Source organism: Capra hircus, chromosome 3, assembly GCF_001704415.2.
Source record: "Capra hircus breed San Clemente chromosome 3, ASM170441v1, whole genome shotgun sequence".
NCBI classification, from domain to species: domain Eukaryota; kingdom Metazoa; phylum Chordata; class Mammalia; order Artiodactyla; family Bovidae; genus Capra; species Capra hircus.
This window is the reverse complement of record NC_030810.1, coordinates 69,536,517-69,560,734: the sequence shown is the minus strand read 5'-3', so window position 1 is coordinate 69,560,734 and position 24,218 is coordinate 69,536,517. Positions and strand designations below refer to the sequence as shown.

The 24,218-nt window shown below is 39.5% G+C and overlaps 1 protein-coding gene across 3 annotated transcripts in view; it reads right to left on the bottom strand.

Annotated features, from left to right (window-relative positions):
* Positions 1–24,218, bottom strand: part of RPAP2 (RNA polymerase II associated protein 2) — a 113,513-nt gene that overhangs the window by 9,026 nt on the left and 80,269 nt on the right. For 2 of the 3 annotated variants that reach the window (XR_001917837.1, XM_005678102.3), the window contains exons 12-13: positions 20,744–20,893; positions 17,414–17,798 (exon numbers count right to left, since the gene is read on the bottom strand). Coding sequence is in view for 1 of the 3 variants with exons in the window: in XM_005678102.3 (XP_005678159.1) it covers positions 20,752–20,893 (142 nt within the window). In the remaining 2 variants the exon portion in view is untranslated. Of the gene's footprint in view, positions 1–17,413; positions 17,799–20,743; positions 20,894–24,218 lie in introns of those variants that run through there. The other variant, XR_001917835.1, reaches the window with a different exon arrangement.

The following is a 24,218-nucleotide window of genomic DNA, read 5'->3' as shown; positions in this document are numbered from 1 at the left end:
AAGGTACTGTGATCCAGTTCCACCTCAGAGGCCCCCAGGAGCCTGTTTCAACCTCACTGAGCCCTTTTTAGGCACATTTCAGGTCAAAGTCACCCCTGCTCCTCACTCCACCCTCAGCCCAGCAGAGGTGGCCTTGTAGACATCCTTCCTCCTCTTTTTCTGCCAGGCTTGTAATGTGAAACTCTTGAAGATTTTCAAACTTCACAATGGTATCACTTTCCTTGAGTTTAGGTAAATCTTTATAGAGAATGGATCCTATTCCCTCATGAGTAGGAAGATTACCTAGTTTTTGGCTATGACCTTAAGCAGAAGATGCTAAATAATACCTTATAGAGAGTTCACTAAATATATTAAGTCTAGTGAGGATTTTAAGTGTCTGTGTGTATGAAGGGAATGGAATTATTCAAATGAAAAGATTTTTTTTAAAAGTCACCATTCCCTGAATATAACAGTATATGGGCTAGTTGCTGAAGTACTTAAATAGAAAGTGAAACTGAATCATACTGTTTACTTTTCAGAGTAAAAGCTATTGAGAATAAAAATTTCCCCTCAAAGAGCAACAGGGATTTTGTAAAATATTCCTTTCTGTTCTTTGAAATTCAGAGTTCATATGAAAACCTGGGGGTTATACCTTATTGAAGTAACACTTCAATAATGAAGAATGCCACATGGGGTCAAGGAGTAGTGTTCTGGAGAGAAGACCAGTGTGTGCTCTGAGTCAGCAGAGCACATGACTGAACCACAGATTGGGTCAGACACCCAAGGCCTAGGGAAGCAGCTGCTCAATCTTCTATCGGTTGAGAGCTTAGTAAATGGCAATACCAGTGTTTAGAGGAGTCTCACAATACATTTTAGAATTAGCTTAGGTAAACTGGAACTCAGTGTGTATCAAAGGGGCTAGAGAGAGTACAGGAAAAGTTAGGCAAAAAATAGATATATAAGGGCAAAATAAAGGATCTTTCTTAAGAAAATTAATTTTGTAAGTTCTTTGTTTGTAGGGCAGTTTGCTCACTTTCCCTTCTGTGTGCTTGCAAATAAATTACTGCCCCAATAAAGTTCTAGTTCATTTAGCCTGGACGGGTCATGGTGGAGAGTTCTGACAAAACGTGGTCCACTGCAGAAGGGAATGGCAAACCACTTCAGTATTCTTGCCTAGAGAACCCCATGAACAGTATGAAAAGGCAAAAAGATATGACACTGAAAGATGAACTCCCCAGGTTGGGAGGTGCCCAATATGCTACTGAAGAAGAGTGGAGAAATAACTCCAGAAAGAATGAAGAGACAGAGCCAAAGCAAAAACAACACCCAGTTGTGGATGTGACAGGTGATGGAAGTAGAGTCCGATGCTATAAAGAGCAATATTGCATAGAAACCTGGAATGTTAGTTCCATGAATCAAGGCAAATTAGAAGTGGTCAAACAGGAGATGGCAAGAGTGAACATCAACATTTTAGGAATCAGCAAACTAAAATGGACTGGAATGGGTGAATTTAACTCAGATGACCATTATATCTACTACTGTGGGCAAGAATCTCTTAGAAGAAATGGAGTAGCCATCATAGTCAACAAGAGTCTGAAATGCAGTAGTTAGATGCAATCTCAAAAATGACAGAATGATCTCTCTTTGTTTCCAAGGCAAATCATTCAGTATCACAGTAATCCAAGTCTATGCCTTGACCAGTAATGCTGAAGAAGTTGAAGTTGAATGGTTTTATGAAGACCTATAAGACCTTCTAGACTAACACCCCCAAAATATGTCCTCTTAATTATAGGGAACTGGAATGCAGAAGTAGGAAGTCAAGCTACCTGGAGTAACAGGCAAATTTGGCCTTGGAGTACAAAATGAAGCAGGGCAAAGGCTGATAGAATTTTGCCAAGAGAATGCACTGGTCATAGCACACACCCTCTTCCAACAACACAAGAGAAGACTCTACACATGGACATCACCAGATGGTCAACCAAAATCAGACTGATTATATTCTTTGCAGCCAAAGATGGAGAAGTCAGCAAAAGCAAGACCAGGAGCTGACTGCGGCTTAGATCATGAATTGCTTATTGGCAAATTCAGACTTAAATTGAAGAAAGTAGGAAAATCACTAGGCCATTCAGTTCAGTTCAGTTCAGTCACTCAGTCATGTCCGACTCTTTGCGACCCCATGAATTGCACCACGCCAGGCCTCCCTGTCCATCACCAACTCCTGGAGTTCACTCAAACTCACGTCCATTGAGTCGGTGATGCCATCCAGCCATCTCATCCTCTGTCGTCCCCTTCTCCTCCTGCCCCCAATCCCTCCCAGCATCAGAGTCTTTTCCAATGAGTCAACTCTTCGCATGAGGTGGCCAAAGTACTGGAGTTTCAGCTTTAGCATCATTCCTTCCAAAGAATACCTAGGACTCCTCTAGAATGACCATTCAGGTATGACCTAAATCAAATCTCTTATGATTATACAGTGGAAGTGAAAAATAGACTCAAGGGATTAGATATGACAGACCGTGCCTGAAGAACTATGGATAGAGGTTCATGACATTGTAGAGGAGGCAGTGATCAAGACCATCCCCAAGAAAAATAAACACAAATTAAAAAGGCAAAATGGTTGTCTGATGAGGCCTTAACAAATAGCTGAGAAAAGAGAAGTGAAAGGCAAAGGAGAAAAGAAAGATATACCCATTTGAATGCAGAGTTCCAAAGAATAGCAAGGAGAGAAAAGAAAGCCTTTCTCAGTGATCAATGCAAAGAAATAGATGAAAACAATAGAATGGGCAAGACTAGAGATGTCTTCAAGAAAATTAGAGATAACAGGGGAACATTTCATGCAAAGATGAGCACAGTAAAGGACAGAAATGGTGTGGACCTAACAGAAGCAGAAGTTATTAAGGAGAAGTGGCAAGAATACCCAGAACTATACAAAAGAGATCTTCGTGACCCAGATAACTATGATAGTATGATTACTCACCTAGAGCCAGACATCCTGGAATGCAAAGTCAAGTGGGCCTTAGGAAGCATCACTACGAACAAAGCTAGTGGAGGTGATGGAATTTCAGTTGAGCTATTACAAATCCTGAAAGATGCTGCTGTGAAAGTTTTGCACTCAATATGCCAGCAAATCTGGTAAACTCAGCAGTGGCTTCAGGACTGGAAAAGGTCAGTTTTCATTCTAATCCCAAACAAAGGCAATGCCAAAGAATGTTCAGACTACTGCACAGTTGCACTCATCTCACACGCTAGTAAAGTAAAGCTCAAAACTCTCCAAGCCAGGCTTCAACAGTACCTGAACCGTAAACTTCCAGATGTTCAAGCTGGATTTAGAAAAGGCTGAGGAACCAGAGATCAAATTGCCAACATCTGCTGGATCATCAAAAAAAGCAAGAGTTTCAGAAAAACATCTATTTCAGCTTTATTGACTATGCCAAAGCCTTTGACTGTGTGGATCACAAGAAACTGTGGAAAATTCTTCAAGAGATGGGCATACGAGACCACCTGACCTGCCTCCTGAGAAATCTGTATTCAGGTCAAGAAGCAACAGTTAGAACTGAACATAAAACAACCTCATATTTGAGGTTATTGATATTTCTCCCGGCAATCTTGATTCCAGCTTGTGCTTCTTCCAGCCCAGCATTTCTCATGATGTACTCTGCATAGAAGTTAAATAAGCAGGGTGACAATATACAGCCTTGACGTACTCCTTTTCCTATTTGGAACCAGTCTGTTGTTCCATGTCCAGTTCATGGTCCCATTACTTCATGGCAAATAGATGGGGAAACAGTGGAAACAGTGCCTGACTTTTTTTTTGGGGGAGGGGGTGGCTCCAAAATCACTGCAGATGGTGACTGCAGCCATGAAATTAAAAGACGCTTGCTCCTTGGAAGAAAACCTATGACCAACCTAAACAGCATATTAAAAAGCAGAGACATTACTCTACTAACAAAGTCCTGTCTAGTCAAAGCTATGGTTTTTCCAGTAGTCATGTATGGATATGAGAGTTGGACTAAAGAAAGCTGAGTGCCAAAGAATTGATGCTTTTGAACTGTGGTGTTGGAGAAGACTCTTGAGAGTCCCTTGGACTGCAAGGGGATCCAACCAGTCTGTCCTAAAGGAAGTCAGTCCTGAATATTCATTGGAATGACTGATGCTGAAGCTGAAACTCCAATACTTTGGCCACCTGATGTGAAGAACCAACTCGTTGGAAAAGACCCTGATGCTGGGAAGGATTGAAGGCAGGAGCAGAAGGGGACAACAGAGGATGAGATGGTTGGGTGGCATCACTGACGCGATGGACATGAGTTTGAGTAGGCTGAGGGATTTGGCGATGGACAGGGAGGGCTGGTGTGCTGCAGTCGATGGGGTTGCCAAGAGTTGGACACGACTGAGTGACTGGACTGAACTGAACCGAAACTCGAGTTGATCCTTTCTTTTTAATCATGTGTGCCATTTTCCTCAGGGGTTTCTCTAATTTCAGATGTCTTTGTGTTGAGGAGAACACACCCTGGATCTTACCTACCTCTGGGACTTTCTTCCTGAAGCTGCCCCTGCCTGGACCATACCCTCCATCCCTTCCTAGCTCTGTGACTCTTCTCTTCACCTCATAACTCCCATCCATTTTTCCATGTCATCACAAATGTCCCCTCCTGTCTCTGACCACCACAGCATACTCTGTGCCTTTTAGGTGGTAATATCATATAACTTAATGTCTAAATCAGAATAATTCTGGAAATAAAAGAGGGTACTTGTAATTAATAATGATGCTGAACTTACAGTTATATACTCGGGACTATCCCAGGCAAGCTAGGGTGGATGTTCCTCTTCAGCGCATTTACTGTAGTCTTGCCTGTCCCATCACAGTCAAGAAAAGAGTCCGAAATGCAGTACTTGGATGCAATCTTAAAAAACGACACCTGATGTGAAGAGCTGACTCATTTGAAAGACCCTGATGCTGGGCATGATTGAGGGCAGGAGGAGAAGGGGACGACAGAGGATGAGATGGTTGGATGGTATCACCAACTCAATGGACATGAGTTTGGGTAAACTCCAGGAGTTGGTGATGGACAGGGAGGCCTGGCATGCTGCAGTCCATGGGGTTGCAAAGAGTCAGACACGACTGAGCAACTGAACTGAACTGCCTCTTCCACACTCAGGCTGAAGATTCTGAAGGCAGTGACTGTCTCATCTTTCCATCCCTTCTCATATCCAGTTAGTACTTTTTAAAAAATAAACTTTTTATTTTGAAATAATAATTTTAGATTTCTAGAAAGTGGCAAAGAGTTCCTGTTTATCCCTTACCCAATTTCCCGCATTGTTTACATTTCCATTTCCATGATACATTTGTTAAAATTAAGAAACTGCCTTGGTTTATTGCTATTAACTAAACTTCAGACTCTATTTGGATTTCACCAGTTTTTCCATTAATGTCCTCTTCCTGTTCTGACTCATCCATGACACGACGCTGCATTTGGTTTACATGGCTCCCCTAGGATGTGACAATATTTCATTCTTTCCTTGTTTTTCATGACAGTCTTGAGGTATTCACAAAATTTCCTGCAGAAATGTCCTCCAAACTCGATTTGTCTTTTCTCGTGGTTAGACTGAGGTTGTGTTTTTAGGGGAAGAATGCCACAGAGGGGAAGAGCCTTTTTCATCCTGTGTACCAGGGTGACGCATGCGCATGGCATCACTGAGGATGCGAGCCTTCATCACTGGGAAAGGCGCTCTTCCTTTCCCTGCGCTGTTCCCTGGGAGCAAGTCACCGAGTTTAAGAATATCCACCTCTACCTCCTGGAAGGGATAGTATCTATGTTGGTTTGTTTGTTTTTTTCCCTGGCTGTTTTGGGTCTTCATTGTGGTGTGCAGGCTTCTCTAGTTGTGGCAAGTGGACTTAGCTGCCCTGTGGCCTGTGGGATGTTAGTTCACCAGCCAGAGATGGAATCTGTGCCCCCTGCATTAGAAGGTAGATTCTTTTTTAAAAAACTTAAAGCATTTCTTTTTGGCAGTGCTGAGTCTTTGTTGCTGCTCAGGATCCTTCCTAGTCGTGGTGAGCTGTGGCTACTCTCCAGTCGGGGTGTGCAGGCTTCTCTTGTTGCGGAGCCTGGGCTTCAGGAGCTGTGGCTCCCAGGCTCTACGGCACAGGCTCAGCAGCTGCAGCACACAGAATTAGCTGCTCAGGGGCATGTGGGATCTTCCTGGATCGGGAATGAACCTGTTTCTCCTGCATTGGCAGGCAGATTCTTTACCACTGAGCCAACAGGAAAGCCCCTAGAAAGCGGATTCTTAACCACTGGACACCAGGGAAGTCCATACATATAGTTTTATTCATTTATTTGTTTCAAAAGTGATTCTTTTCTGACAACCTTATCTCTGTTTTCTGTTTAAGAGCCTGTGGAAGAACAGCTTAAGACCACCCAGTAATTGTTCCCACCCACTCAGTGGCCTGACAAGTGGAAGCTTCAGACTAGCCTTCAGTGGCAGGCTGAGCACTCCAGTGTTCTGCAGGCAACAACTGAATAGGCACAGAGGACACCAGCCTGCCTTCAGGCTAGCCAGTAAGCTCAGTAGCGAGAGCAGTTCATTCGCTTGGAAATGCCTCCACAGTCACAGCCTTTTGAACATGCCTTGCTCTTTTTCAGTCTTCCCAGGATCTCTGAGTAAGTAGAGATCAGACATGACCTGGCAACTCACTCCAGTATGCTTGCCTGGGAAATCTCATGGACTGAGGAGCCTGGTGGGCTACATTTCATGGGGTCACAGAGTCAGACATGACTGAAGCAACTAACACTTCACCTTATGGTATTATAAAGTGCTCCAGACTTGTCTTGTATTTTCTCTGCCCTGGTTCTAGAACTAGCTACTTTCCCAAAGATCTTCATTTTATGACATTTGGTTCCTTTAATGACATTTCAAAACCAAGATCTAGCATAGCTCTCTGAGCTGAACTGAGTTCTGATCAAGTGTTCCCAAGTTAACATAAACATGGCAGAAGCAGTAGTGGTCCATTTGGGCATCAGTCCACTTGGTTCCTGTTTCTGGTGAGCTACTGGCCCTTCACCTGAGGCCCTAGACCTACAGGGTGTGGGAGATAACTAAACAGGTGTTTCTGGGCCCAGGGAGGGAAGCAGTAGGATACAGCAGCTGCTTCTCTTTATCCTGGAGAGCTGCCACTAATAGGTTAGAGGGAGGGGCCCTGTCATGTATGATTTTTCAAAATTTATTTTTAATTTTTAAAAACTGTGGTGTGACATTTATTTTGCAATTTTAGGTTTATCTGAATTAACAAATTTATAAAAATAGTATCGTTTTTAAATGCATAGAAAATGTGTTAATAAACTGTAGTATTTCAGTGGAGTCATAATTGACTATTTTGCTGAGTATAGAGTAAGTTCGTGTAAATAATATATGTTGTTGTTCAGTCACCAAGTCATGTTCAACTCTTTCCAACCCCATGGACTGCAGCATGCCAGGCTCCTCTGTCCTCCCCTATCTCCCAGAGTTTGGTCAAATTCATGTCCATTAAGTCAGTGATGCCATCCAACCATCTCATCCTGTTACCCACTTCTCCTTTGCCTTCAATGTTTCCCAGTATCAGGGTCTTTTCCAATGAGTTGGCTCTTTGCATCAAGTGGCCAAAGTATTGGAGCTTCAGCTTTAACAGTGTTCAGTGAATATTCATGGTTGATTTCCCTTAGGATTGACTGGTTTGATCTCCTTGAAGTCCAAGGGACTCTCAAGAGTATAGAGCAAATTAAATTATTTAGTAATGTGAAATGTTACTTCACTTTACTTTTAATTGAAGTATATTTACAATATTGGTCTCAGGTATACAACATAGTGATTCAGTATTATAATGGATTAATTATACTAAAGTTAATAAAATGGCTATATTTTCCTATGCAGTATGTCCCTGTACCTTGTTTTATGCATGGTATAGTTTGTACCCCTTAATCCCCTACCCTTACCTTGCCCCTCCTGTCTTCCCTCTTCCCACTGGTAACCACTAGTTTGTCTCTGTATCCATGAATCTGTTTCTCTAGTTATATACATTTATTTTTTCAGATCCTTCATATAAGTGATAAATGTCTTTCTATTTCACCAAGCATACTACTTTATTAGGTCCATCTGCTTTGTTGCAAATTGAAGAATTTCATTCTGTTTTATGGATGAGTAATATCCCATATTACTCATTACAATATTCCATGGGAATACCAGACCACCTGACCTGCCTCTTGAGAAATCTATGTGCAGGTCAGGAAGCAACAGTTAGAACTCAGACTGGTTCCAAATAGGAAAAGGAGTACATTAAGGCTGTATATTGTCACCCTGCTCATTTAACTTATATGCAGAGTACATCATGAGAAATGCTGGACTGGAAGAAACACAAGCTGGAATCAAGATTGCCGGGAGAAATAACAATAACCTCAGATATGCAGATGACACCACCCTTATGGCAGAAAGTGAAGAGGAACTAAAAAGCCTCTTGATGAAAGTGAAAGAGGAGAGTAAAAAGTTGGCTTAAAGCTCAACATTCAGAAAACTAAGATCATGGCATCCGGTCCCATCACTTCATGGCAAATAGATGGGGAAACAGTGGAAACAGTGTCAGACTTTATTTTGGGGGGCTCCAAAATCACTGCAGATGGTGAATGCAGCCATGAAGTTAAAAGACTCTTACTCCTTGGAACGAAAGTTAAGAGCAACCTAGATAGTATATTCAAAAGCAGAGACATTACTTTGCCAACAAAGGTCTGTCTAGTCAAGGCTATGGTTTTTGCAGTGGTCATGTATGGATGTGAGAGTTGGACTGTGAAGAAGGCTGAGCACCGAAGAATTGATGCTTTTGAACTGTGGTGTTGGAGAAGACTCTTAAGAGTCCCTTGGACTGCAAGGAGATCCAACCAGTCCATTCTGAAGGAGATCAACCCTGGGATTTCCTTGGAAGGAATGATGCTAAAGCTGAAACTCCAGTACTTTGGCCACCTCATGCAAAGAGTTGACTCATTGGAAAAGACTCTGATGCTGGGAGGGATTGGGGGCAGGAGAAGGGGACAGCAGAGGATAAGATGGCTGCATGGCATCACTGACTCGATGGATGTGAGTCTGAGTGAACTTTGGGAGTTGGTGATGGACAGGGAGGCCTGGTGTGCTGCAATTCATGGGGTCGCGAAGAGTCGGACACGACTGAGCGACTGAACTGAACTGAATATTCCATAGTGTGTGTGCGTATACGTGGGCTTCCCAGGTAGTGCAGTGGTAAAGAATCTGCCTGGCAATTCAGAAGACATAAGAGACATGGGTTCAATTCCTGGATCCAGAAGATGCCCTGGAGTAGGAAATGGCAACCCACTCCAGTATTCTTGCCTGGAAATTTCCATGGACAGAGGAGTCTGGCGGCCTACAGTTCATGGAGTCAGAAAGAGTATGACACAACTGATCACGCACGCACATACATCCATACACACACAGCATACCTTTTTATCTGTTCACCCGTTGATGGACACTTAGGTTGCCTGGCTATTGTAAATAATGCAGCTATGAAATGAACATTGAGGTGCATGTATCTTTATAGCAAGTTAGTGTTTTCATTCTGTTCATATATATTCTCAGGAGTGGAACTGCTGGATCACATGGCATTTCTATTTTCAGTATTTTGAGGAATCTCCTTACTGTTTTCCATTAATGGCTGCATCTATTTACATTCCTACCAACAATGTACAAGGGCTCCCTTTTCACAACATCCTCACCAATATTTATAATTTGTAAACTTTTTGATGATAGCCATTCTGACAGATGCAGGTGATAGCTTATCGTGTTTTGCTTTGCATTTCTGTGGTGATTAGTGATGTTGAGTATCTTTTCATGTGCCTGTTGGCCATCTTTGTTTCTTTTGTAAAGATCTCTCTTCAGATTCAGTTCAGTTCAGTTCAGTTACTCAGTCGTGTCCGACTCTCTGCGACTCCATGAATTGCAGCACACCAGGCCTCCCTGTCCATCACCAACTCCCAAAGTTCACTCAGACTCACGTCCATCGAGTCAGTGATGCCATGCAGCCATCTCATCCTCTGCCGTCCCCTTCTCCTCCTGCCCCCAATCCCTCCCAGCATCAGAGTCTTTTCCAATGAGTCAACTCTTCGCATGAGGTGGCCAAAGTACTGGAGTTTCAGCTTTAGCATCATTCTTTCCAAAGAAGACCCAGGGAAAAAAAAAAAAAGAACAAAGAAGACCCAGGATTCATCTCCTTTAGAATGGACTGGTTGGATATCCTTGCAGTCCAAGGGACTCTCAAGAGTCTTCTCCAACACCACAGTTCAAAAGCATCAATTCTTCAGCGCTCAGCTTTCTTCACAGTTCAACTCTCACATCCACACATGACCACTGCAAAAACCATAGCCTTGACTAGACAGACCTTTGTTGCCAAAGTAATGTCTCTGCTTTTTAATATGTTATCTAGGTTGGTTGTAACTTTCCTTCCAAGGAGTAAGCCTCTTTTAATTTCATGGTTGCATTCACCATCTGCAGTGATTTTGGAGCCCCCAAAATAAAGTCTGACACTGTTTCCACTGTTTCCCCATCTATTTTCCATGAAGTGATGGGACCAGATGCCATGATCTTCATTTTCTAAATGTTGAGCTTTAAGCCAACTTTTTCACTCTCCTCTTTCACTTTCATCAAGAGGCTTTTTAGTTCCTCTTCACTTTCTGCCATAAGGGTGGTGTCATCTGCATATCTGAGGTTATTGATATTTCTCCCAGCAATCTTGATTCCAGCTTGTGCTTCTTCCAGTCCAGCATTTCTCATGATGTACTCTGCATAGAAGTTAAATAAGCAGGGTGACAATATACAGCCTTGATGTACTCCTTTTCCTATTTGGAACCAGTCTGTTGTTCCATGTCCAGTTCTAACTGTTGCTTCCTGACCTGCATATAGATTTCTCAAGAGGCAGGTCAGGTGGTCTGGTATTCCCATCTCTTTCAGAATTTTCCCCAGTTGATTGTGATCCACACAGTCAAAGGCTTTGGCATAGTCAATAAAGCAGAAATAGAGGCTTTTCTGGAACTCTCTTGCTTTTTCCATGATCCAGCGGATGTTGGCAATTTGATCTCTGGTTCCTCTGCCTTTTCAAAAACCAGCTTGAGCATCTGGAAGTTCACGGTTCATGTATTGCTGAAGCCTAGCTTGGAGAATTTTGAGCATTACTTTACTAGCATGTGAGATGAGTGCAATGATTAGATCATCTTAAAAAAATTTTTTTTGTTATTGAGTTGTATGATGACTATATTTTGGATATTAACTGAATATCTGTTATATGATTTGAAAGTATTTCCCCCTATTTAGTTGTCTTTTCATTTTGTTGTTGGTTTCTTTTCCTGTGCCAAAGCTTTTAATTAGATCCCATTTTTTATTTTTGTTTCCTTTGCCTTATGAGACAGATCCAAAAAAAATATTGTTACAACTTGTAAAAAAGTACCTATGATTTTTTCAAGAAGCTTTATGGTTTCTAGTCTTACAGTTAAGACTTTAATTCATGTTGAGCTTTTTTTTTTAATGTGATAAAATGTTCTGATTTCATTCTTTCACAATGTAACTGCCCAGTTTTCCCAGTACCTGTCTTTTCTCCACTGTATGTTCTTGCCGTTTTTATTGTAGATTAATTGACTATAGGTACAAGATTTATTCCTGGGCTCTCTATGCTGTTCCATTGATCTATGTCTGTTTTTGTGCAATACTGTACTGTTCTGACTACTGTAGCTTTGTAGTATAGTCTGAAGTCAGGGAGCATACTTCCAGCTTTGTTCTTTTTCCTCGAAATTACTTTGGCTATTTGGGGTCTTCTGTGGTTCCATATATATTTTAGGGTTATTTGTTCTAGTTCTGTGAAAAATGTAATGGGTATTTTGATAGGAATTACATTAAATTTGTAGATTAACTTGGGTAGTATGGACATTTTAACTATTAATTCTTCTTGTCTCCAGTTTCCTTCATCACTATCTTATGATTTTCAGAGTATAGTTTTTTCACCTTTTTGTTTAAGTCATTTCTAGGTATTTTATTCTTTTTGATGCAATCATAAATGATTTCTGTATGTTAACCTTATATCCTGCAACTTTATTGAATCCATGTCTGATAGCTTTTTTGATGGATACTTTACGGTTTTCTGAATATAGTATCATGTCATCTACAAACAATGACAATATTACTTCTGTCCTTACAATCTGGATACCTTTTCTTTCTTTTTCTTATCTGCTGTGGCTAGGACTTCCAAAACTACATTAAATAGAAGTGGTGAGTGTAGATATTCTTGTCTTATTCTTAAGAGGAAAAGCTTTCAGCTTTTCACCATCGAGTATGCTATTAGCTGTGGGTTTGTCACAAATGGCTTTTATTATGTTGAGATGTGTTCTCTCTGTAACAGTTTTAAAAAGTTTATTCCTAATTGAAAGATAATTGCTTTACAGTACTGCATTGGTTTCTACCAATTATCAACATGAGTCAGCCATAGGTTTACCTATGTCCCCTTCCACCTGAACATCCCTCCCACATCCCTCCCCATCCCACTCTGTAACAGCTTTGATGAGAGTTTTATCATGAATGGATGTTGTATTTTGTCAAATGTTTCTCTGCATCATTCGAGATGATCATATGATTTTTATCCTTCTTTTTGTTAATGTGGTATATCACATTGATTGTGGCTATTGAACAATCCTTGCATCTCTCGGGTAAATCCCACTTGATTATGGAGTATGATCCTTTTGATATTATTGTTGGATTCAGTTTGCTAATATTTTGTTGAAGATTTTTAGATCTATATTCATCAGAGATATTGACCTGTAATTTTCCTTTTGTTTAGTTTCTTTGCCTGGTTTTGGTATCAGGGTAATTGTGGTCTTATAGAATGAAATTGGGAGTGTTCCCTCTCCTTCAAGTTTTTGGAATAGTTTGAGGATAGGTATTAGCCTCTCTTTATATGTTTGGTAGAATTCCCATGTGAAGTTGTCTGGCCCTGGATTTTAGTTTGCTGCAAGATTTTTGTTGTTGATTGTTCTGTTCATATTGCTGTTTCTTGATTCAGTTTTGGAAGGCTGTATATTTGTCAAAATTTGTCCATTTCTTCTGCTTTGTCCAATTTGTTGGAATATAATTATAGTATGTTAGGTATGCATACATGCATGCTCAGTTGCTAAGTTGTGTCTGACTCTGAGACCCCATGGACTGTAGCCCACCAGGATCCTCTGTCCATGGGATTTTCCAGGCAAGAATATTGGAGTGGATTGCCATTTCCTTCTCCAGTGGATACTCCTGACCCAGAGACTGAACCCATGTCTCCTGCTTGGCAGGTGGATTCCTTATTACCAAGCCACCTGGGAAGCCCATGTGAGGTATAACTGACATTTAAAATCACACTAGTGGGAATTCCTTTTTAGCACAGTGGAAAAGAACCCGCCTGACAATGGAGGGGACACAGGTTTGATTCCTGGTCCAGGAAGATTCCACAAGCCTAGGAGCAACTAAGCCTGGGTGCCACGACTACTGAGCCTGCACTCCAGAGACTGAGCTCTGCAACAAGAAAAGCCATAACAATGAGAAGTCTGAGCACCACAACTAGAGTAGCTCCCACTCACTGCAACTACAGAAAGCCCTTGCACAGCAATGAAAATCCAGTGCAACCATAAATAAATAATTTTGAAAAACTGGTGCACGGGGATGATCCAGAGAGATGATATGGGGTGGGAGGTGGGAGGGGGGTTCATGTTTGGGAACTCATGTACACCCGTGGTGGATTCATGTCAATGTATGGCAAAATCAATAAAGTACTGTAAAGTAAAATAAAAATAAAAATTTAATAAAAAAAATCACATTAGTTTCAGATGTATAACATGATTTGATATGTTACAAAATTATAATCACATAAGCACAGTTAACATCCATTGCCATATAAATGTTTGTAATGAGAGATTTCAAGATCTTTTAGCAACTTTCAAATATGTAATACAGTATTATTGACTACAGTCACCATGCTGTACATTGCATCTCCGTGACTTTATAACTGGAAGTTTGTACCTTTTGACCCTTTCACCCATTTCGGCTACCCCTGACACTCTGCCTCTGGCAACCACTAAAGTCTGTTCTCTGTACTTGAGTTTTTGTTTTTAAAAATAGATTCCATCTATGAGTCTTAAAAAAAATAAATTCCACTTGTGACATCATATAGTATGTCTTTATTTCACTTAGCATAATGCTCAAACATTCCATCCATAGTGTCACAAATGGCAAGGTTTTCTTTTTTAAGGCTCAATATTCCACTGTATAAATACACAGTACATCTTCTTTATCCATTCATCCATCACTGGTCACTTAGGTTGTTCCCATATCTTGGCTATTATAATACTACAGTGAACATAGTGGTGCCTGTATCTTTTTGAATTACGTGTTTTCATTTTGAGGATAAATAGCCAGAAGTAGATTTGCTGGATCATATGGTAATTCTATTTTAAATTTTTTTGAGGAACCTCCATACTGTTTTCATATGGGTCAATTTTTATTCCTACCAACAGTGCAGAGGCTCCCTTTTCTCCACATTCTTGCCTGCACTTGTTACTTGTCTTTTTGATAACAGCCATTCTAACAGGTCTGAGGTGATATTTTATGATTTTGATTTGCCTTTTCCTGATTAGTGATGCATATTTTTCCAACTGCCTGTTGGCCATCCGTATGCCTTCTTGGTTAAAAAAAAAGTCTCTGTAGATCCTCTGCCCATTTTAAAATTATTTTTTTTTTGCTACTAAGTTGTATGGCTTTATATATTTTGATATTAACCCCTTAGCAGATATATGATTTGCAAATATTTTCTCCCATTCAGTAGGCTGCCTTTTCATTTTGTTGATGGTTTCCTTTGCTGCACAGCAGCTTTTTAGTTTGATGTAATCCCACTTGTTTTTGATTGGTCAAATCCAGAATATTGTCAAGAGTGATTTAGAGGCTCAGTGCCTATGTTTTCTTCTCGGAGTTTTATGTTTTATGTCTTATGTCCAAGTCTTTAATACATTTTGAGTTAATCTTTGTGCAAGGTGTAAGACTGAAGGAAGGAAAAGGGCATGACAGAGGATGAGATGGTTGGATGGCATCACTGATTCAATGGACAGGAGTCTGAGCAAGCTCCAGGAGTTGGTGATGGACAGAGAGGCCTGGCATTCCTGCAGTCCATGGGGTCACAAAGAGTTGGACACAACTGAGCAACTGAACTGAACTGAAGGTGTGAGATAGTGGCCCAGTTTTCCCAAAACCATTTATTGAAGAGAGTCCTTTCCCCATTGTATATTCTTGGCTCACGTGTTATGCATGCATGTCTGACCATACATGCATGGGTTTATATGTATTCTGTTCCATTGACCTATGTATGTTTTTGAGGCAGTACCACACAGTTTTGATTACTACAGCTTTATAATGTAGTTTGAAAGGACATATAATGTCTCTGGCTTTGTTCTTTTTCAAGATTGATTGGCTATTCATGATCTTTTGTAGTTCCATACAGATTTTCAGATTATTAGTTCTATGAAAAAAATGCCATTGGAATTTTTATATGGATTGCACTGAACTTGTAGATTACTTTGATAGTATGGACATCATGTATTATCTCTAATGGCTTTCAGTTCAGTTCAGTCACTCAGTCGTGTCTGATTCTTTGCGACCCCATGAATCGCAGCATGCCAGGCCTCCCCGTCCATCACCATCTCCCGGAGTTCACTCAAACTCACATCCATCGAGTCTGTGATGCCATCCAGCCATCTCATCCTCTGCCGTCCCCTTCTCCTCCTGCCCCCAATCCCTCCCAGCATCAGAGTCTTTTCCAATGAGTCAACTCTTTGCATGAGGTGGCCAAAGTATTGGAGTTTCAGCTTTAGGATCATTCCTTCCAAAGAACACCCAGGGCTGATCTCCTTTAGAATGGACTGGTTGGATTTCCTTGCAGTCCAAGGGACTCTCAGGAATCTTCTCCAACACCACAGTTCAAAAGCATCAATTCTTCGGTGCTCAGCTTTCTTCACAGTCCAACCCTCAACATCCATACATGACCACTGGAAAAACCATAACCTTGACTAGACAGACGGACCTTGGTTGGCAAAGTAATGTCTCTGCTTTTGAAAATGCTATCTAGGTTGGTCGTAACTTTTGTTCCAAGGAGTAAGCCTCTTTTAATTTCATGGCTGCAGTCACCATCTGCAGTGATTTTGGAGCCCCCCAAAATAAAGTCTGCCACTGTTTCCACTGTTTCCCCATCTATTTTCCATGAAGTGATGGGACCAGATGCCATGATCTTCGTTTTCTGAATGTTGAGCTTTAAGTCAACTTTTTCACTCTCCTCTTTCACTTTCATCAAGAGGCTTTTTAGTTCCTATTTACTTTGTACCTTAACGGCTTTATTAAGGTGTAATTTACATACATTACATTCAGCTGTTTTAAGTGTACAGCTATTTTTGAAGTTTGTGCAAAAGGGATCAAACCCAGGTCTCTTGCACTGCAGGCAGATTCTTTACCATCTGAGCCAGGGGAGTCCTTCCCACTCCCATGTAACCACTAATGTAGTATCTGTTTTCTTTTGTCATTATAAATAGAATCACACATTATATGGTTTATGTGTCAGAATTCTTTTGCTTAGCATGATGTTTGAGGTTCATCCATGTAGTAGCATACATCAGTGTTCTATTTTATGAATTTTTTATTTACCATTCACCAGTTGATGGTCATTTGGATTGTTTCTACTTTTTCACTAGTATAAATAGTGTTATAAGCATTCACCTATAGTTTCTGTGAACAGTTTTCATTTCACTTAGGATGGAACATTGAATGGAATCTGCTGAATCATATGGTAAACTGCTTAACTTTTTAAGAAACTGTCAAGACCATTTTCCAAAGTGACTGTGTCATTTTACATTTCTACCAGCAGTGTATTAAGGCTCCAGTTTCTCCATATTGTCACCAACACTATCTTTGTCCTTATCATAGCCATGCTAGTGGCTATGAAGAAGTGCCTGCTTTTGGTTTTAACTTGCATTTCTCTAATGACTAGTGATGCTGAGCATCTTTTCATAAGCTAAGCCACTGGATACCTTCTTTGCTGAAATGTCCATTCAAAATTTTTGCCCACTTAAAAATGCAGTTGTCTTACTTTTGAGTTTTAAGAATATGTAATCTGGATATAAGTTGTTTATCAAATATGATTTGGAAATATTTACCCAGTCTGGTTTGTCAGTTTACTTTTTTTCCTATTGGGTTGGCCAAAAAGGGGGTTTACCGTAACATCTTACAAAAAAGCCGAACGAACTTTATGGCCAATGCAGTATTATGTAAGTTGTTTCAGGTGTACATTGCTCAGGACCACTTTGTAGAATAGCAAGCTTCTTTAAAAGAATATAGACTAGACTACCAAAAAGCCTTATCTTAAATTGTATTTATTGACCTCATTCTTTTCTGTGTTCTTTAGAATCTAGAGTTCAACTATGAGGCTAAAATGGGACTTGTCTCAATTTTCTAGTCAACTGATAAGACAACTGGTATCATCCTGAAAAATTACAGCTCTATATTTTCTCAAATATTCAAGTTTCAGTTTATTTCAACTTTTATTTTCATAAATAAAAATACTATGTCTTATACCTAGGATGCAAGGACTTGGTTATCTTTGTTGGGATAATGGTTCTCTATCTGTGGAAGTCACTCTGTCTGGTGATAACTAATTAGTAGCTCTAGCTATACAATTATTGTGGCTAAAATTCCAGAAATGGTGAATGGAAGCTCATCTGTTCGGTCTTCATGGAATATACCTGGGAAGGAAAAATGACACTTGAATAAAACACCTATTCTTACCAGTTTTGGGGAAAACTGTGTTGTCTCTCCAATATACATTCCACTTTCCCCCCATTATGTAGCAATAATGGTCTGGGTAATTCATACTGGGTTCGAGGAGTAGACCCTGATCTAGGTCAATAAGAAAATCTCTCTCCTATTCCTTGCTAGAATTACTGGGTTAAGCTCATAGCATTTCATAGCCACGTGGATTAGTTCAGAAGTGCCCTGAATTAGTGTTGAAAGTTGAAGACTCTCACTAGGACAGTGTGATATGCCATAAAGCTGGGAACTACTGAATGATTCTGCCACCTCTAGTAGATTCTAAAATGGCCCCCAGTGACCTGTGCCTTCTGGTATTCATTCCCTTATACAATCCACTCACCTTCAATGTGGGCCGAACCTAGTGATTAGTTTCTAACTAGTCACAGGATACAGAAAAAGTGATGGATGTTACTTCTGAGACTAGTTGCAAAAGGACCGTGGCTTTCATCTTGTGTTGCCTCTCACTTGCTCACTCTCAGGGAAGCCACATGTCAAGCTGTGGGCCACTACAGAGTGGTCCATATGGCAAGGAACTGGAAGAGGTCTCTATAGACAACAAAGAGTGAGAAACTGAGGCCCTAAATTCAGCCCAAGAAGAACTAAATCCTGCCAATAACCACATGAGTGAGCTTATTAGAAGGACCTCTTTCTCTACTTGAGCCTTCAGATGACATTGCAGCCCTGTCAGGGAGCTGTAATACAACCTCATCAGAGACTGAGGCAGAGGCCCTAAGCTAAATTGTGCCCAGATTTCTGACTCCCAGAAACAGATTAAAAAAAAAAGTTTGTTGTTTTAAGCCACTTAATTTTATAATAATTTGTTAAGCAGCAAAAGATACTATCATAAAAAAAGTTAGTTTGAGCTTTTTTTTTTTCTTTGTAACTGAAAGCACATTAACATATACTAGCTAGGACACGACTGAGCAACTTCACTTTCACTTTTCACTTTCATGCATTGGAGAAGGAAATGGCAACCCACTCCAGTGTTCTTGCCTGGAGAATCCCAGGGACGGGGGAGTCTGGTGGGATGCCGTCTATGGGGTCGCAGAGTCAGACACGACTGAAGCGACCTAGCAGCAGCAGCTAGTAGTAATCTAATCTTGAAAAGGCTATAAGACATTGTACACAAATAATTTTGTGAACTTAAGGTTTACAAATATACAAACAAAAAACCTCCCACCTACCCATTCACAACCATCTTCATTTCTCATGGAAAATTATGTAATAAGGCCTCATTCATTCAGTATCCCTTATAATACTGAGGAAGTCTGGGCCAAGATTTACCTTTAATTACTTACACAAATAAACAATGTAAAAAAACAACAACAACAATGATCACAGGGCAACTATTAAGTCCACTTAAAACATCTACTGTTTAGGGAATTCTCTGTCAGTCCAGTGGTTAGGACTCAGCACTTTCATTGCCAGGGCCTGGATTGGATCCTTAAAAAAATTTTAACACCATTTGTTTATATACAAGCATTAAATATGCTAATTTAAAAGGGTTCTTAATTGATACATATTCATTAAAGCACATCTGCAAGGACATCTGATTAGGCATACTTTGTTCTTAGTCTACCTGGAAAAGCAACCTTTCAACCAATAGACATAGGATATCATGAATTGAGGGGTATGATTAATTCAATATTCTGTACCTGAAGCTCAATAAAACAAAAAAACAAAATTCAAAACTTACTCTATTCTTAGAAGGGCATTTGAAGTGCTGCTTCCACCAGCCAAGCTGAGTTCACTGCCTAAATAAAATCCTTTGCTTTAGAGGGTTCTCAGGGGAGCAGAGTTGCATGAAATGGTCACTAGGTGTAAGTCTGGAGGCAGTAACAGTGCTAAGTCCTTATGTTCTATTTTCTAGGAGGTTCAATAAAAGGATAATGGCATTCTTTCTTGTCTGCCAAAATACACCTCTCAAATATCCTTGTCATATATTTAAAGATTTGCTTCATAGAAGTTTTTTTTTTTTTAACAAAAATTCAAATATCAAAATGTAAAATGATATCAATCAGTAGTGTGCCTCTGGGAGGAGACAAGATTCCAAGTAGAAGTGAGGGGGAAATTTTGCTTTTTAAAATTATACATGCAGTTCTATATTGTTTAATTTTGACAAGCTTGTATTGCTTTTATACTTTAAAAAATAGTTGAAAACTTAAAAAAAAAAAAGAAATGCTCCATAAGGGGATCTCATTCATGGTTTAGAATGAATTTCTTTTAATCATAACATTAACTTAATACCTATCTGAGCACCTGAGAGTATGTGAAATAGAAAGTAAAGGGAAGAAGAGACAGAAAGTTGTGGCTAAAGGAGGGGACATTCATATGGGCAGTTCTTAAAGAGAGTCAAAAATCTGGGATAGTAGAAGAGGGCTATGTATCTGGGAGCAGGGTCAGGAATCAACAAAGCCAGACTTAAACTCACCTGCTTATCAGTACATGAGATGACTAAAGTATTGGCTGGGCTGAAGAGGGAAGTAGGGTGAGGATATTCTCAAAGATCATTCCAGTATTTGGTTGAAGTAAACCGCTACTTCCTGGGCAAAAACTTATCAGATGGGACATGCAGGGTGGGATGGTCTAGATTTGAGTATGAAGCTGATAGTGGGGAGTTTCCTGGATTGTAAGAAATAGAACTAACTGTGGTATCCTATAAGGGAAAAATAACAAAAAAGATGGGGCATGGAGTAACAAGAGTGGACAGGAAATGACTGGGGCAGCTGGGAACTCAGGGATATTGTATTCTACCATAGCAAGCTGAAGACATATGGGGGTCTCTAGTTGGTTTTTAAAATTTCCAATATGAAAACAATCTAAACAGGTAACAAACAAAAAAACAAACAAAAAACTAAAGTTAAACAAGTCAACGCACCATTCTGGTTAACAGTTGGTTCTAAATATGATGGTTAAACTTTCAAGGTCTTCATTTCTTAAATGCAATTCTTCAAGCAGGGTGGTCATGAACTGTGTAAACATCACATTTTCCTGAGAAAGCTTCTGAATGCCAAGAGTTGAGGTCAATCTGAAACACCAAAAATATTAAATGCATATCCATGAAACTGGAAGGACTAAGGGGCTCCAGTCTTTAACATGGCAGAAGGGATTTTTCTGAGGATAATGAAATCTCTCTGATTTAGCAAAATCCAGAGAGAGAGGATCTTCTACTAAACCTGAAGAGAAATCTCATGAAAAAACTGAAAGACCAAACATACTGTTACGTAAGGAAAGAAGCTTAAAAGCCTTAATCTGAAACATGTTAGTCATCATGTCAGCAAAAGCTACTAAAATTCTGCTTAGAAAAGAACATTAATGAAGTCTTTCCACATGAGGAAAGGAGGCTGTGTAGAGAAGCTTAGAGCTGAGAGTTGCTTTAAAAAAACAATTTCTATCAACTGTTTAGGTTGTATCACTTGGAAAACAGACAATAAACAAAAAGATTGCCTTTAGATGAAACCTTATCATTTTTATTTATTTTTTTTAAACATTTTTATTTTTGTAATACTGAACAGATGAATTGCATCTTACAAGGTACTTGATACAAAACTTCAGAAGGAAAACAAAGCTTTCTTCTCTAACCATTTCCAGTAACTATCCCTAAAGACTGATTACATATATAATAGTTATAGAAGTAATTTTCATGAATGTGATTAGTAAACATGATTTTTTAAAAGGTGAACAATATCTAACCACAAAGACTGCAAACCATTCCTTTTCATAAATTTTTGTATCTCCAGAGAGCATGAACATGCTTCACAGAGCCTTTTTCCAAGTACATTCTGGAAACCTTTTTGAAAAAAAATTATTTTTCACCCAGTCTACACTTCCCACACAAAGCTCTTACAGATGCTTATTTAACCTTGGCCATTGCCAGTGGGCACATCAAATATAAATAAAATAACTGATTTAAATCAATATATCTCAAGAAATCAGAGCAGAGGAGTTTCACAGTAGTGAGTATGGGAATGAGAAATGTTATTTTCTGAGGCAGATTTCTTCCTTGCTTAGCCATTTCATGCAGAAAGCAGAAACAAAAGGAAAAATTTGTCAGAATTGTCCAAAGATGCCCTAGACTTTGAGTAGATTCTCTATATTCCTGAAGGTATTTTAGCAAGAACTAGAGATGAGGTGACTCTGTCCAGTGAAATCCAGAGAGCTACCCAAGAAACTTCTGATTTCCTTACCCACCTCTCCTCTATTTATTTATAGCTAGTGGATGGAATACTAGGTTCTCCTATTTCATGAGCCTTGTCTGCAGGTATTCCCCAAAGGCAGTTCATACTTGGAAATCCTTCTATCCAAGCATTCTAATGCCAAGTTCAAGCTGGGCACTTGGGTGAACTTACAGGCAGTTGTGGCCAGCTTTTCCTGTGGAGAAAGTAGAACCTAGAAGTCAACTCTTTTGGCTTTTCTCATACTTAGCTGATGCCAACATTTAAAGTATCAAGTTGCTGTTTCCCCACAGTAATACCAAAGGTGCTGGGGATGGGATAACATTGGCTAAAAACAAGAAGTGAGGGCAGTCAGATCAGATGTCAGCTCCACAGAAACCTAGCTTTTGTGTGTTTTAAAAATGGTAATGACATATCCAAAACAATGTCTCTGATTTTCAAGGAGACTATATGAAAACATATAGTTTGGTTCATATATGAAAACAAAGTTCCCTCAATTACTTCTCAAAGTGCCATTAATATGTTTTAAAACTTCCTCAAATTAGAAATAAAGGTTGACTACTAGATTTTTCAACCCGTGTACTCCTATGAAAGCAGAAAATAATAAGTGTTATAGAGAAAGAGTTTGTAAGAGAATTGTTCTATCAATCACCCTAGTTAGAAAATATTTTGGAAACAGTAACACTTCTCTAACAAACTTATAAGGTTAATATTATTATATAGTTATAGGATATGTTCGTGCATGCATGCTAGGTTGCTTCAGTCGCATCCAACTCATTGCGACCCCATGGACTGTAGCCCACCAGGCTCCTCTGTCCATAGGATTCTCCAGGCAAGAGTACTGGAGTGGGTTGCCATTCCCTTCTCCAAGGATATATTCAAATTTACCTAAAAGTTTTGTTCATAAAGAAAAATCAGGGTTATTGAGAAACTTTTCCAACAATGCAATCTCATTCCTGAGCCCATGCCATATACAGCTAAGCAACCAGGCATTCTTTTCTTAATGAGCTTGGACCTGTTTTGAGACTCCTCAAAAACATGGCTCTGAGCAGCGATCTGTTATGTTTTATCACAAGATGAGTATCAAAGCCCTAGGGTGTATCTATAAAATGGGGCTAATAGTACTTAACTTCCTTAAAAGTTATTATTGCAAAAGGATACTATAAATAGGTTTAAAAAAATCAATTATGATAATGATAACATTTATCATGTGCTACCTAGGAGATTTATCTCTTTTTAACTGCACAATGACTCTGAAAAATATATGTTCTCATTTTATGAGTAAGGAAATAAAGGCACAAAAAAATGGAAGTAACTTCTCCAAAGTCACAAAGATAGTGTGAGGTCACAGCTTTGAAACCCAGGCAATGTATCTCAAAAAGCCCATACTCCTGGCTAATATGCAAGCTTTCATTCTTTGTAGGCTATAGAATACTATATAAATTTAATCTTCACTTGTGTCCTTCACTACTGTGCCCTCAATGAACATGCAGAAGAAACAGAATGTTTTAACAGCTTTAGAGAACCAGAAGGACAACAAGGTAGCTAGCAGCAGAAGGAAATGCTAATGGAGAAATCATACAAGGTCTGGTGTCTGTTAGGAGACAGTAATAGCAGTTTTGGGGATCTGGGGATTTCTGCAGCAAGTCATCAAACAGATAGATAGCAATCCTTAGGCATCTGGAGCCAGGATTTCCTGACTTCTCTTAACACTTGAGCCTTAAGTGTTGTTGCATAATTTTACTCCCGGAAAGTGAGCCAATGAGATTTCCTTTATTTATTCCCTTTTCCTTTTAATCTTGATAAAGATTCTTCCCTACCCCCAAGTCCCTAATACAGAATATAGTAAGAAATATGTATTACCTTTCTAAAATTTTTGACTTAATCCTTTTTGGAATAAGCTGAGGTATAAAGAAATAAATACTCTAATAGTGCCTGTGTACCTCTAACCATTAGTAACCCAGTGGATTACTTTTGGGGAGTCATGTAAAAATTGTTTTTCTTTCCACAGAAACCAGGCTCACACACACACACAAAAAAAAGAATGGTTTTGACAAGCTATAAAGTCATAATAATATGTTAGGGAAGATGCTAAACCCTGAAGACTAGTAATTTTATTAATTCATTCAAAAGAATTATGATTTGCTTCTATCTCCAAAGTAATTTACATTTAAAGTT